Genomic DNA, 15,029 nt, shown 5'->3' with positions numbered 1-15,029 from the left:
TGACCCCAAAAATTTGATCAGTTCACCCTTGAGTCATATTGGACATCTAAATAAACTTTCAAGAAAATCCTTCAAAAAGTTATTAGGTTCACAAGCAATGGATGAACCTGAAACCTAGTGACTTTGACCCCCAAAAGAGTCAGAGAATTCATTTGTACAAAGTTTTAAGAAGATCCCTCGAAGGGATCTTAAAGTATCACATTCATATGACCAGCCCAGAAGGATGGAGACAGGCAACCCAAAACAATAATGCCTCTGGCCGCAGCCATCACTGATGCAGAGGCTTAAAATTATGTATACCCTGAGAGCTAAAGCCCGCCATAACAATAAATTATTCCTTGACAACTCAGTGGTTTGTAACTTTATATTACCAGTTAAATTAGCTTTGAGTTTAGTGCACCTGATCTTTACAACTGGTCTATCTCAGGGTGGTTATTATTTGTCTTTGGTGCTGATAGAAGGAAGTCCCCTGACTAATTATAAGACTGCTTAAACCATAAAACACTGACATCTCCACGAGAATAAATTAATAACTCTGCTCAGCATTCAGGCAGCACACAAAGAATACTCTGACTGAGCTCATCCAAATACATCCAAGCTGTCTGCCTATATCACAAACGTCCTCGAATATTCACTTTAAAATATCAAATAGAAGTTCAAATGTCATAAGCTCTCTGTTCAGTGAGGTGCATTTCAAAAAGTGGGGATTAGTTTTGTATGTGCAAGACTTCAGGTGGATTTGTCTGTGAAATATAGTTCCCTGATGTGCATTTTATTACCAACACTCATTATTCCACACTACAGGTGTTTGAGCTGAACACCAACATCCTCACAGATAGGATGAAAGTTTTTCAGTCAGTCAATTTAGTGCTTGGAAATTCAGGGGAGACAATCATATATCCAGATAATAAAAATTACCAAAGCATTATCCAACAATTAAATACAACATTTAGGTTTTAATAATCTTTTTTATTGCAGAAAGCCATCCAGTCACCTTTAGGCATACTAGGAATGAAATGAGGAATGCAGCCAATAGCCTGAATACACCTCAAGCCTTCACAATACACTCTCCACACACAGTATCTTAATATTTCCATAAATCCACATCATCACAACTTAAAGTCTGTTGTGTTTCTAAACAACATGGTATGGTTAAGTGCTTTAACTGTACCACGGAAATGACTGCATATGGCTGTAGTGTGATGTATTACACAGTAACACAGCACGGTGCTGATGAGGTCCCTCGGAGAATAAATGAACGAGGTACAACAACAGCACACAAAGACACAGCACTCGGGATTGAAGCGGGCCAGAGAGAAAAACAGCAAGAGAGAAAGAGAACCAGTCAAAAAAGTCACATTTTCAGATCTGAACAGAAAATGAGAGGAATACAAATATCTTAAAAAACATATATAGTCCATAAAGCCAATAGTAAAGCAAAGATGGAGTGTCATGTAGTCTATGAGGATGGACAGATGGAAGCCAAGATAGTTACTCTCTCTGTGTGGTTAAAGGAATAGTGAGACATTTTAAAGACTTATTCATTTTCAGAAGGAAATTTAAGTGAGCAGATTGTTTTGTAGGGATGCACAGGTTTAACATCAGCAAATTAAGCAGCATGAACAGATATGTCAAATTGATTCAGTAATTTATCTAGCACACCTACAGAGTCAGATTGGAGTTGTTTCTGAGCAAAATAAGTCATCTGTTGGACTAGATCTTATCTGCTTTCATAGTCAAGCCTGGCATGGTAGGACTCTTACACAAAAAGAACTGAAGAAAAAAAATGTTTTCAATATCAGTTATCATTTCAAACATCAGTATCGACCCATACTTTCATCTTTGAAGCTAGTATGGCATAGCGACCAGCAGCTTAGCTCAGGGAAAACACTGAAAAAGGGACCATAGTCCATGCAAAAATAGGTATAAAATAAGGATTCACAATATTGGATTCTTATATGCTGATACTTGCAAAATAATTTTAGCCGATACGGATATTTAAATGTAGTTCATACCTAAAACTTCAGTCCTTAAAGCACATAATTTAAAGTTTGTGTATGAAACTAATGACAAAATTCAGTCATACTTCAAAGTGTAGGGAGATTATAAACAAAGACAAATACTCCAGCTGACAAAGGCTTGTTGGTCGATCCTAAAACTCCACTAATCTGTTGGTTCGTATGGCAAATTATAACAGCTGAATAGGCAGTTATCACCAAATATCGGTTGTTAATATTGCAGGAATTTTCATACATGCCGATACCAATATTTCACTTTGAAAGCTAATATCTGCCGATACTGATATCAAACCAATAATATTGTGTATCCCTAGTAGAGAAAGATCTTTTTTTGTTTGGGGAGGGGTTCTAGGCAGTCTTCAATGGCCACCAGCAGAGAGTTTAGGTAGTTGCTGCTGAAGAGGTTGAAACAGAAAAAAAGGGATCAAATAAAATGACAAATTTCCCTCTTTTTTGTACAAACTTGGAGATCTTTAGCTATTTTTGCAGCATTCAACAGAGTCAGGCTTATTTATATCTTATTTCCAGTCTCTTTGTTAAGCAAAGCTAACCTTCTCCGTTTCTGAGACACATGAGGGTCATCCATCTTCACATCCATTTTTCTGTTACAAATTAGTAAATGAATTCCCCAAAATGGCAAACTATTCCTTAGCCGTTCCGGCTGGTTTGAGTCCACTGAAATGTCTTAAACATACAAACCAGCAGAGCTAGTGTAGCAATCATTCTGCACCTAATACTGTAGATCTCTATTAGGACTGAAGGACTGTTTTTGGAGTAGTTAAAACACTACAGGTTAAATTCCTGAAATGAATTCATCCAGCTATACAGGAAGTAACAATCCCACTGCCAACCAACCCTGTACAAATATTTTTATGAAGATTCTGTGATGCAGAGCTACAGAAACTAAACATCACTCCCAGTCAAACTTTAATTAAAATAAGAACAAAATAAATGATCTCTGGCTGAGCTGTGAAACTACGTTCAGCAAAATTATGAGAACGAATGTTGGTATTACGCATTCCTCTTTAATGGTCATACCTCCCATATCACACCCCACACCCTTTGACCAAAGTTTTGACAAACTCTGGTCTATAAAGAAGATTTAGAGCCATGTTGTTAAATCCCCAGCTGCTCCAAATGTCTAGCAGTGGCTTCAGTCAATGACATCATAGTGACAGTGCCTCTGATTTGTTTTGTCGGCGCTCCCTGAACTTTGGCATCTCAGCTGTGAAGTCACTTATTGATAAATAGATCAAAAATCTGTCAGATAATTATTCCAGGCTAAAGGAAGGTTGTTCATTTCTCTCTGAGAACTACGTGCAAAAACAAAGATTTAATAAAACCAAACCAAACCCATTTCGAGAAGCAACACTAAAGAATAAGCTTCATGGATGAACAAGCGGAGCAGAGGCACAGCATGGAATACATGAATATGCTCTGTATATTATAGGGAAAAGGTTGAATTTATTAGATTAGATCATGTCAACATACAGAGAAGATGTTGACATGAGTAGAAGAGATGCAAGAGAAAATGAGAAGGAATGCAGATTTAGGTAAAAAGGAATGAAGAATGCACTGAGGGAAAACTGGGTAAACTCTGGAAAGAGGACAACATTTTGTTTTTGTGCTCATCATCCATTACTACTCGCACTCATTTTCCCGGAGGACGTTGTACATGTTGACAGTGAAGCCAGACGGCTTATCACCCGTCCCTCCTGGATGTCCAAACCCCTCATCTTCATCATCCCCGTCCTCATCATCGTCTGCGTCGCGGTCTCTCTCCTCCTCAGGTTCCGTGCTGGATTCTCCATCATCGTCATCATCCCTCCCTCCGGCTCCTTCCTCCTCTGTCGTCCTTCCCTGGAGTGCCATAATCTCCGGCAAGTCTGGGTGACTTTCCCAGTGCTCTGCAGATCATGAACAATTCCAGGAATAAATTAATCATACCCCCCTGCTGCTTGAATTTTACTCAAGACACTTGAAATGGATATGATGACTTGCACTGGGGCACGTTTTACCTCTCAGGCAGCTGTAGCCAGGTGGTCTTAAGCAGAGGCATAATCTACCATCAATGGCCAAACGCAGGAGACTGTTCGCTGCACGGTAAACATCATGGCGAGCTGCTTTTGCCGTCTTATAGCCTCTCCTTTCTGCCCATGCTGAAGAATGGAAAAGGGGCATAATAGTGGGATTTTTACATTTTGTATGAACAAATTTTACTGCATCACAATTACAGGGAAAAGTTTAATTACCTTTTCTCCTAAAGCAAACAAATTACAAGATACAAACAAGTGATTCTACCACAACTATTGTCTTTTTACCAAGTAGCAAGTATATTTCATTGTTTGTTGTGGGCAACAACAGATTTATACATGATATAACTGAGATTACAACCAATATCAACACCAGTCTTGGCTTTTACAAGTTAAAGGTAGGGGCTGAAAAAGTATTTAGGTGAGCAAAGATCTTTTCAAAGCTGGTGAGTAACACTTACAATGATTCAAACTCTTTAAAGCAATAAAAAACTAACGTAATTAATGTAATGTTGAACTGGCTTACCCTCACAAACATCCCAGGCAGTCCAACTAAGCTCTTCAGACCCCTCGTTTCCCTGGTGGGGTTTGTTGTCCAGTAAACTTGGATGTTTAAGCTTCAGCACAGAGAGAAAAGGGGTTCTTTCACACAGATAACCAACAGAGCTGTAGGGCTCCTGCAGCTGAGACACTGGGTAGATACCTGCCAGAATCTAGAGAAAATAAAACAAGAGGCTAAGATAAAATACAAAAACTAGACAGAAAGAAATCAATAATTAAAATCAAGCAAAAGTCCAAAACCAGCTTTACAACATCATGATAGTTTTCAAAGTTTGTAAAGCTCGGCCTTCACACAAACTATTTTCAAACTCATCGAGAGTCTTTGAAAGATAACAAGCAGGACTGGGTAAAAATCAATAATGCACTTTCCCACAACTGTTTGAGTGTGCTGTTCAACACAATTACATTTCTATTGAGCCTAACTCAAGGAGAAAACTCACACATCACATCTGCTTTCCACTGCTCTAAAGTGAGTTTGTACCTGTAACTGTTTATCGACGCGGGAGGGGAAAACCAGTCCAGGGCAGTCACAGAGTTTCACTGTCGGGGTGAGGTAGTAGGTCTGGAAGTATTTGGTGTGGCCTGGGGTTCGAGACACACTGACCACTTTCCTCCCCACGAGGCTGTTTATCACAGATGACTTACCTACATTTGGAAAGCCTATGGAGTAAAAAGCAAGGGTTTAAGATCAGTGCTTTATATCAACAAATCATGTTCCCAATGCACTTTTAGATTTTTATCAAGTGGCTTGGTTCAGTGGTTTCATGTGCCTAAATGCTTTTTCACTGAGATTATAGATTTCAATCTGCTTTTAAAATAAGAAACTTTGACATCAACTTCTGCAAAAACTTTCGTTAGAGTTCAGTAGGTAGAGGAGAAAGATGCGTTCTATTAATGCATTTACAAAGAAAAAAAAATCCCTGGCAGAATGATGGAAATCTTAGGTTTCTGAAACTCTATTGGGACAGCCAGTTAAAAATATGTCTGCCTGGGGCGCAGGTGGCCTAGTGGTTTCGGATGCACCCCATAGCCCGGGTTCAAATCTGGCCTGAGTTCCTTTGCCGCATGTCTCTCCCCCACTCTCGTCCCTGTTTCTGACTCTATCCACTGTCCTCCTCTATCAAATAAAAGCACAAAAATGTCCAAAATAAGTCTAAAAAAAAGAAAGAAAAAAAATTGTCTGCCCCTGTGACCCCTGATTTTAACCTTGCAATGCAGATGGACTGGCCAGGTCTATGCCAGTCATCGAGCAGATATATCTTACATAACTTCCAGTTTAATCAGTATCATTTGAGGAAAAAGAATTTGTAGCTACGGGCAGTTTAGATAAAGTGGCTGCAAGCTCGTAAGCAACAGCAGCCAGTGAAGACATTAGGATGGATGCAGCTATGGCAGCAGTTTGATCAGAACTGAACATCATTTCTTCATCAAAAGAGGAACAAACAAAGATGTTTTTCATATTCTCCTGACCAACTTCAACAAGAGTTTGATCTATCAACTGGCTTCCTGTGGAGCTTGCATTATGTAGTTTACTCCCCAGGGCAGTGTATACCTATGTCCTATGTTTTGTTGCTCTGATAGGTCTTTAAAGAATGTGGCAGACAGAATGTTTACTCAATCTCATCCTGAGCTGCTTTTAAAGTTTCTGCCCTTCTCAAACACTGTGTATGAGACATTTTCCTGATGGATGTGAAATATATCGCATGCCATGGATATATATGAATATATCAATATGAATGTCCCCAAGCGGGAACCGGGAGTGAAGTGACCCCCTCAGTGCCAGCATAAGAGGTGCCAAGAGAGGCATTACAAGAAGATTGAACCAGCAGGGGAGAGCAGTGCTTGCTGAGAATATACAGTATAAAGAGCTCTTACTGTGTTTACGTGCTGTGCTCTCTCTTACGCTTCCATAATACAGTAACACAATGGGACACCAACATCACACCATTGCAGAATCAATAGGAGTGCACAAAGGAATAATGATGGTGGAGCTTCGTTATGGCGCTGTTGTGTAGTTAACTATGAATAGGGCTAAAGGAACTTTTCACATTTATTCTCATGATTTTCTTTCAGAATTTAAGAAAACTTTAAGTGAACCTGCCTTTGAGGTTTAACTGCTTGGAGAAAGCTTCGATTCTTACCTATGCATCCCAGCGTGAGAACCCCATCTTTGTAGAGCTCCTGGGATGGGCTGCTCATGTCCATAGCGCTGTCACTTTGATGCTCCACCAGCACAGACTCTGCTCCTTCATCTGGCCGCTCCCCATCTAGACGCTCAGCAGCGGCATCTCTTTGAATCTTCTGCTCCCAGCTGGACAAGTCAACTTTGAAAACAAAAAGTCACAGTTATGCAATGAAGTCTCCTAACTATATGTGTAACTTTTACTTATAGTTCAAAGACATCTACCTCTTCCTGCTGTGATCTCCTGACAGGCCTTCAGGATATCTAACGGACCTCCAGCATGATTCCAGTCAGCCTTCCTCCTCATTCTCTTCTTTTGGAGCACTGTAAAACAGAAAGCAGAGGTGGGCTGTTAATCTGAGCCAAGCTGAAGTCGTGATGGTTATTCTTGTGTAAGTGCATTGGCATACATCTACAGATCAGCAGGATTATCTCAATTTCAATGTATCACATTTTTCTGTGCTATTCAGTCCTCTTCCTAGTGCTCAATTTCCTCTGCCTACATTTACCCTCCCCCTAGGCTCTCTTTTCTCACCTGTGCTGTAAGGCTGCCCAGGGTGGGAGGTAAAGCAGACTATTTGCAGGTGGGGGAACTGGGAGGTCATGTAGTGTTTCCAGGCAATCACCAGTGGGGGAGGACACAGGTCTGCTTTGTTTAAAACCAAAATCACCTGCTTCTGAAGATCTCCTGTGATGTAGTGGTACAGGGCAGGGGGGAACTGCAGCACCTGGGTGGTTCACAGGAGGAGCAAACCCTTGTTAAAAGGTGATTCTGGCCTACTTGAAAAATAAATCCACAAGATCAGATCCTTATGAAAAAGAACAATGAAGTTTATAGCTTTATGTTAATACTGTTAAATCTAAACAGAGGGAGTGAGTTTATTTAACATTATGTATTACTAGTCTACGCTATGTCAGCAGCTTATGTCTTTATGTTAAAACCAAGAACAGTTTTAAGTGTAACATGGTGCCAAATCTCAATGACATATGTTGAGCATGGATGCATTAATTTTCTCTGAATTCATCAGTAAAAATAAATCATATACAAACACAGGTCATTTTATTAGGTGTATCTGCTCAGCTGCTCAATGACAGAAATATTTAATCTTCCTATCTCATGACAGGGTGGTCAGTGGGATTCCTCAAGTTCAAACCAAACAACACAATGGAGGGGAAGGGGATTTAAGTGATTCTGAATGTCCCATGGTTGTTGGTGATCCAGTAGGCTTTCATATTGTTTATGCCAAAGTCTGACTATCATTTGAATGTCGCAGCAGAAATTGAGACTGATCAGACTAGGTAAAAATTTTCCAATCTTCCATGTTCAAATCTGGTGAGCACATTAGATCTGTAGCCTCGGTTTCCAGCTCTAAGCTGACTCAACTGGCACCTGGTGTGGTCTTATGCTGCTGTAGCCTATCTGCTCTAAGGATTGATGAGCTATGTGTTCAGAGATTGTATTCGGCATACCTCAGTTGCAACCAGTGCTTATTTGGTTCTTGCTGCCTTTATATCAGCTCACACCATTCTGGTCATTGCCCTCTGACCTCTGCCATCAACAAGGCATTTTGGCTCGGAGAACTGCCGCTCACAGGATATTTTTGTTTTTCCAGACCATTCTCTTTAAACCCTAGAGATTGTTGCATTTGAAAACCCCGGTGGATCAGCAGGTTGTGAAATACTCAGACCAGTTTGTCCGGTCCCAACAACCATGGCACTTTGAAAGTCACTTACATCACCTTTCCTATCATTCTGATGCTCAGTTTGAACTTCAGCAGATCAACTTAACCACATCTACATGCCTCAATACTGTTTTCTGAAATGTAATTGACTGATTAGGTGCTTAATGACCTGTTGAGCACATGAACCTGATAAAGTAAGCGGTGAGTACACATAACACTCAATAAGACACATGCGAAGAACACTGGGCATTTTGACGTGCTCTCCATACAGCAGATTGTAAGTGCTAATTTCATGGTCAAATTTAAAATTCAATTCAATTTATTATAAAACACTTCAGGCTGGAATTTTCCCAAACCAAAGACAATCAGTCACTAACTTCTCTTCCAAATGCATGAAGCTATAACACATTTAGTGGAAGATTGAGGTAAATGTATTGTAAAATTGGGTCATTTTATGTTTTCTTTGCTTTAAAAGAAAATAAGACCTCCATGTTGTAGCACTGTTAAGGTGTTTCTTTGGTATCAATGAGGGTTTTTATAATGTTAAAAAATATATATATTTTTTTGTTCTTCAAATTGTAAAATATGTCAAGTCTGACAATAAATTGGCAAGTGACAAATGTCTGATATCCACATGAAAGTTGACTTGTTGTCTCCATCTAGTGGTCTGATTTATCCTTGAGGCTTTTGTTTTAAAGATCACCTACTGGGTGCCTTATGTCCACGATGAGCAGGATGACATCCGACATTTCTAACACTCTCCATAGCTGCCTCCACGTCTGCAACAGAAGAGAGTGGTAGAGGCAGTGAGGTTAAATTCAATAAGAAAAAGAGGAATGCCTGTGAATGCCCGATTTCCCTATTTAACCATGACAGTTTATTAGGAAACCAAGCAGAAGTAAGGTGTTTTTCACAGTTCTTCAGGGATAACATTTTTATTCTCTCTACTCTGATGAGCAATCATAATGTTTCAACACAAACCTGGAGTACAACAAGCAAAGCAAACTGTTCAGACAAGCAGCTTCTTTTTGTATGTGTAATTTTTCATCATTCTGATCTTGAGCTGCACTCAAAAAGCCATCATCTCTAGATTACTAAGTCACTTATCACACCACCAGCTGTTAAAGCCCTGCTTCTGCTGTGATGTGCCTCCTGAGCACAGCCCACGCTTTGAAATTAAATTATCTGCAGCCTTTCTAGCCACTGTTATCATTTTAACAGCCTGAACAAAATATACCAGTATCACAGCATGCAAGATATGAGGGTACCTTGTCCCCAGAGGAAAATAGCAGATAATACACAGGTATAAAATATGCTATACAGTTGATCTTGTGTTATCAAAATTTAGTATTCACTTGATGCTTCATCCTGGAGAGATAAATTTGAAGACATTAAGCCTGCTGGATAATCATCCATTAACAAAAAAGATGACTTCACGCACTGTCTGCTGCCAAGATGTTCAACAGGATTAATAAATACAGAATTTATATAGAAAAGGTGCTGCGGTCCAGGCTGCTGCTTCTTTTAACAAAGATGATAATGGCTATATGTTAAACCTACTGCAATATTAATACTGAGGGCAGAGAGGGTCATTGGTAGGAGTGGACACACAAGAGAAAACTAATAAATCAACTGATCCTGGAGCACATGTAAAATTATGAAGTCTGACCACACTACCTTAACTGCGGTGTGGTTTAAAAGAACAACTGAATAAATTTTAACTTGCTGGATTTACGGGACAAGGACTGACCAAATAAAAAAGCAGTTAATAAAAATGTACACAAATTACCATGTTAAGGAGAGTCATCACTGAATGCTGTCTTTGCTTATTAACTATGAGAACAGAAAAGTGATGTTTCCAGAGAATGGGATGGCTATGAAATCACAAAGATGTCAAACTATTAAAATCTGAAAAATCTGATCAGGTTATAATCTTGAAAACATAACGCTTCTAACAGTAGCTATCACTGCCCCTAAATAAAAAAAAAAAGAATGATACTGTGGTGAAACACAAGCAAACTGAAAAGAAGGAAGGCCCTCAAAGGTTCATCTATGATGAGACTAACCTCCAGATTGTGTTCAAAGTGGCTGAGAGAGCCAAGTGGGTTTCTAGAGTGCAGATCATCCAGGTATTCTCTGTATGACTTCTCCTCTTTCCTCAACAGGCTCTCTCGTGTCATCTCATAATTCCAGGACGGTCGTCGTGGGAAACCAAGTCCTGGAGGTGAATAATCAAGTTTCAGTGTATCAAACAGTGACCCGCTCCATTAACACAGCCTGCTCATCTGGCTTCATTTGAAACAGTCATGTGAAAAACCAGGCAGACCTTTCTCTGAGGGGTAGATGTCATGGATCTCTGTCTCAAGTTCTTTGTCTGAGACAGGCTGCAGCACCTTCTCTCTGGCTAGCTTCTTCCTCTTTTCCACCTCCTCTTTACTTTCTTTCTCAAAGTGAAGTCGGTACCTGAAGGAGCATTATGGGGGGGGGGGGTTATCAAAACAGCTTCTTTAATCATTTCTCTAACAATTGTCAAATCTAAAGGACCGATGACCTGGCAATTACATTAATTATTTTTTTTCTTTAGCACAACTCTAGGTCACACCGAAGTGCACTGAAATAAAATCCCTTAATGGGAGAACTGAATACCTGGTCTCATACTCTTACTATCATCACACTCCACATTATTGCTCTAATTAATTATTAAAGACTACCCTGAAGCAGATTTTCTGATCGTTCAACCTTCTTTTCACTGCACCGGAAATTGCATTTCATAAAAAAGTCCCCAAAACAGCTTATTTATAGAATATTACTTAAAAAACCACAGAAACAGACAAAAACATGAGTATAAGCAAAGCATCAAAAGCATGGAAAACCAAAACATTATACACTATTAGTGTCATAGCACAACACAAACAAAACAATGGCAGTTAACTTCATTAAATAGGCACATGTGGGTGAAATTTAAGTACCCACATTTCTAAAAATATATAGTTTTAAGTTTAGGTTTAAATTAGTTCTAACAAGAGTAACATCTACGGTAAATTAAGGGTAAAGGTAAATTTAAGTGTAGATGCTATAAGTGCAAAGTTTGTAACAGGGACATGGCATGATTAAGACAGAACTGCTGAAAAAATATGAAAGGATTTAGTAGAGAAGTGGGTGCTGGGGAGGTTGGACCAGTAAGTGGCCAATGGTAATTTGGAGCCAGTGCATTAGAAGACACCTAAGGCAGAGCATGTATTTAACTCAACAGAATCCTTTTAATAAATAAAACTACAACAAATCAATGTAAGTAATAGTATTTATGCTGAAAACTTACCTGTTGGGGTCATATCTACCTTCTCTGCTAAAGGGCTGTTGATTTATTCTCCTAATATCAGTGGTTTCACTGTCTGATGTGTCAGACTGTCGCTCTCCTCGCTCAATACTGGCATTGCGGCTGCTTGGCCCTGATCCTGTGTCACCTAGAAGTCGAGGCAAAAGTCAGGAGTCACAGTCAAACACAGACATATATCACACGCCTGCAAGTTTCCTTTAATCGAAGAAACAGAGTATCTTTTGTTTTCTAATTAAAAATAAACAAAATTATTAACCCCTTATGAAAATGTCCTTTTTAAAGTATTTTGCAAGTGCTGTTGAACAGAGCAAAGAATCTTGAACACTGCTTTGCCAAACGTCCTTGTTTTGTTTTGGATGGTTACATCATTTTACATTGGACACAAACAAAATTATTTCACAAAAAAAAAACAAAAAAAAAAACAACTGTAGTAGTTTGTTGCTGATTTCATCAAGTCTCAGACGTCTCCTGAGGAATACCAGTCCCTTCTTCTTTGGTCAATCTCTCAAGCTGTTCCAGATTTGATGGTCCTCTGGCATGGACCTTGGTCTTTAGTTCACCCCACAAATTTCCAATGGGAATCAAGTAAGGGCTTTGTGCAGGCCAGTCAATACTGTTCACTTTGGCTTTCTGGAGGTTGTTCTTCACCAGGAGGCATGTATGTTTTGGGTCACTGATGTGTTGGAAGACAAAGCTACGACAGAGACCCAGTTTAGCTGCTGACTGCTTGAGGTTTTCTTTCAAAATCTTCACATATCCTTCTTTTGTTACGATTCCTTCCACATTTACAAGGACGTGCTTCCAGTATTCATAATCCTTCTCCAGGTTGTCCTTAGCATACTTCTGTCTGGCTTGAAGGGGTCTCTTCTGCCAAAGGGGAGTTTTTTTTGGTCTGTAACCTCACAGTCCATTCCTATGCAGGGCTCAAGCGATTGCCTTTTTTGAGACTACAATTCCTGACTTGGCTAAGTCATTCAGTATTGTCATAACAGTTGTTCTGGGGTCATTAGACATATCTCTCACTAGTTTACTTTGCAGAGTCTTTGAAAACTTTCTCTATCTACCTCTGACTTGTTCTATACTGGGTGGCTGTCCTTCTTGAAGATACTTTTCACCCCAGTTCTTGACACTTGGAAAAACTGTGATAACTTTTTATATCCTTCTTCTGCTTTGAGAGCATTAACAATTATTTTTCTCAATCCTTGACTGATTTCTCTCATCTTTGCCATGATGCATTCTAAAGTGACAGCTCACACCTTTACTGAAGATTTTATAATGTGTGTAAATTGGAAGATAACATTCAGTTTAAGCTTAATTTTACAAGCTTTGAGCATTAAAAAATTAAAGCACATCAATCATAGCAGTGGTTTGTGCTGTGGCGCAACAAAAGGGTCATTTCTAAAGGGGGTAATAATTTTGTTTCCTTGAAAAATAACATCAGCATCCAAATAAAACTTGCTTGCTCTGTTTAATAGCACTTGGGAAATACTTTTTTAAAGTGTGTTTTTCATATGGGAGCTAATATTTTTAACCTCATTTGTAAATCCTGTGCATTGTCTCATACAAACTTATATCCCAGAAAAATACTGATTGCTTTACAATTGAAAAGGCTGACATTCATGGGAATGGACACCAAAAAGTTTTAACTGTCTAAGTTAACAACCCAAAACAAAAACTTGTTTTAGATTGTCTTGACAGCTTGCTATTTTATGACTTGAATTAAATGGCTTTACATTCCCCATCACTAACCTCATAAAGGAATAAACAAACATATGACTTAAACTTCTTTCATATTTCACTTCTCTATTTGAACAAATCTAAATGGGTTAATATGGATGAAACATGCTTTGTGTGTTGAAAGAGGACAGGATTTGACTTAAAAATTAATTTCATAAATACTAAATTCAATGGACCATTCTTATTGTATGAACTAATAATTCCACCAAGTATTCATGCCTCGAACTATAAGTGGATCTGAACTCAATTTGTTTTAAAAAAAAGTTTTGCTGATGGTAAACAAGTCAATCACACATCCATGAATTCCGTGTTTAATCGCTGAGTCCCGTGTAAGCCCATGCCTGATTTTACTCTCACTAGGACAGTAAAAATCTTTGGCCAACACCGTCAAGCAAGGGGTGTTTTGAAATTAACAGTAGGTGACATTAGACGTCGCGATGCCGTGCAAGGTAAGCATTCAATCTTATCGGGTCAAGAGGTTAAAAATCAACGTTATGCCGTTTAAGGCTTAGGCAACTTCACATTGCGTTTGCCTGTTCTGTCAAGTTCGAAGCAAAGTTATATTACACTGCTTGTTACTGACGCTAACAGCCAACATGGAGGCTTTGTAACGAGCTAAAAGTATTCTGATGCTCTACTCTTACATAATCAGACACAACGGTGAACCAAAACAGCAAGCTGCTTCACTAACGTTGCATCTGGCTGTGCTGCACAAACCGTTAGCTAACAACTAACGCTAGCATGTTAACGCTAATAGCATATGCGGTTACCTCTCTTTCTCTCCCGTTTGACTTGTAGCTGTTTCTTCTTCTGTTTGTTGCTGAATGGCTTCTTCCTTGGCATACTTAAAATAAGCTGGTGAATTAATTTTATAAAATAAACCGCTATCTCGTTGACGTTATTTACATGGGTGAAGTTTCTCGACTCCTACACTTTTCAGTGCATTTCAGTGACGCCATATCCACTGCAGACTGCAGAGAATGGTGGACGATACCAATTTCAGTGCTCGCACTCCGTGAAAGGTTTAACACAGGACTGATACTCTCGAACAGAGAGTCCTGTTTAAAAAAGAATAACATAACTGGCTGACGGGCTCATCCCCTGTATACGGAATAATTTAAAAATACCGAGAACATACAAGTGAAACTGTCACTAAACCCCTTCCTCTGTAATGGTACAGTCCATTTTTGTAAACACCCCACTCTTTGCACATTCCAGCAGAGCAGACGTGCTTAAAACAATAAATTCACATGGGTGCACAGTAGCAACATTAAGACCATTCAACGTTACAAAAGTTTACAATTTATAACACAAAACTTGGCAACTAAATAAAAAATGAATTTTAAATTCAATTAATGCAATGCCTAAATTGTCTTTACATCTCTAAATTTCAGGTTTCCCCAGTTTTAACGTTTTTATAAATACTTCATTCCAATAATGTGACAAGTAAATTATAATCTAAAGTCATTTTGGCACATG

General features: G+C 39.0%; 1 protein-coding gene across 1 annotated transcript; it reads right to left on the bottom strand.

Moving 5' to 3' along the window:
* Window positions 1–955: 955 nt before the first annotated feature.
* gnl1 (guanine nucleotide binding protein-like 1) lies at window positions 956–14,539 on the bottom strand. The gene is made up of 12 exons (XM_041793525.1): window positions 14,321–14,539; window positions 11,796–11,940; window positions 10,803–10,939; window positions 10,543–10,694; window positions 9,184–9,255; window positions 7,330–7,522; window positions 7,020–7,118; window positions 6,754–6,936; window positions 5,094–5,272; window positions 4,578–4,764; window positions 4,037–4,177; window positions 956–3,925 (listed from the first exon to the last, which is right to left on the bottom strand). The coding sequence occupies exons 1-12, from the start codon at window positions 14,391–14,393 to the stop codon at window positions 3,660–3,662; spliced, it is 1,827 nt and encodes a 608-aa protein (XP_041649459.1). The 5' UTR covers window positions 14,394–14,539; the 3' UTR covers window positions 956–3,659.
* Window positions 14,540–15,029: the final 490 nt, after the last annotated feature.

This window comes from Cheilinus undulatus, linkage group 8 (genome assembly GCF_018320785.1).
Source record: "Cheilinus undulatus linkage group 8, ASM1832078v1, whole genome shotgun sequence".
Classification (NCBI taxonomy): domain Eukaryota; kingdom Metazoa; phylum Chordata; class Actinopteri; order Labriformes; family Labridae; genus Cheilinus; species Cheilinus undulatus.
The sequence above is the reverse complement of the archived record's forward strand: the minus strand, read 5'-3'. Positions and strand labels throughout refer to the sequence as shown.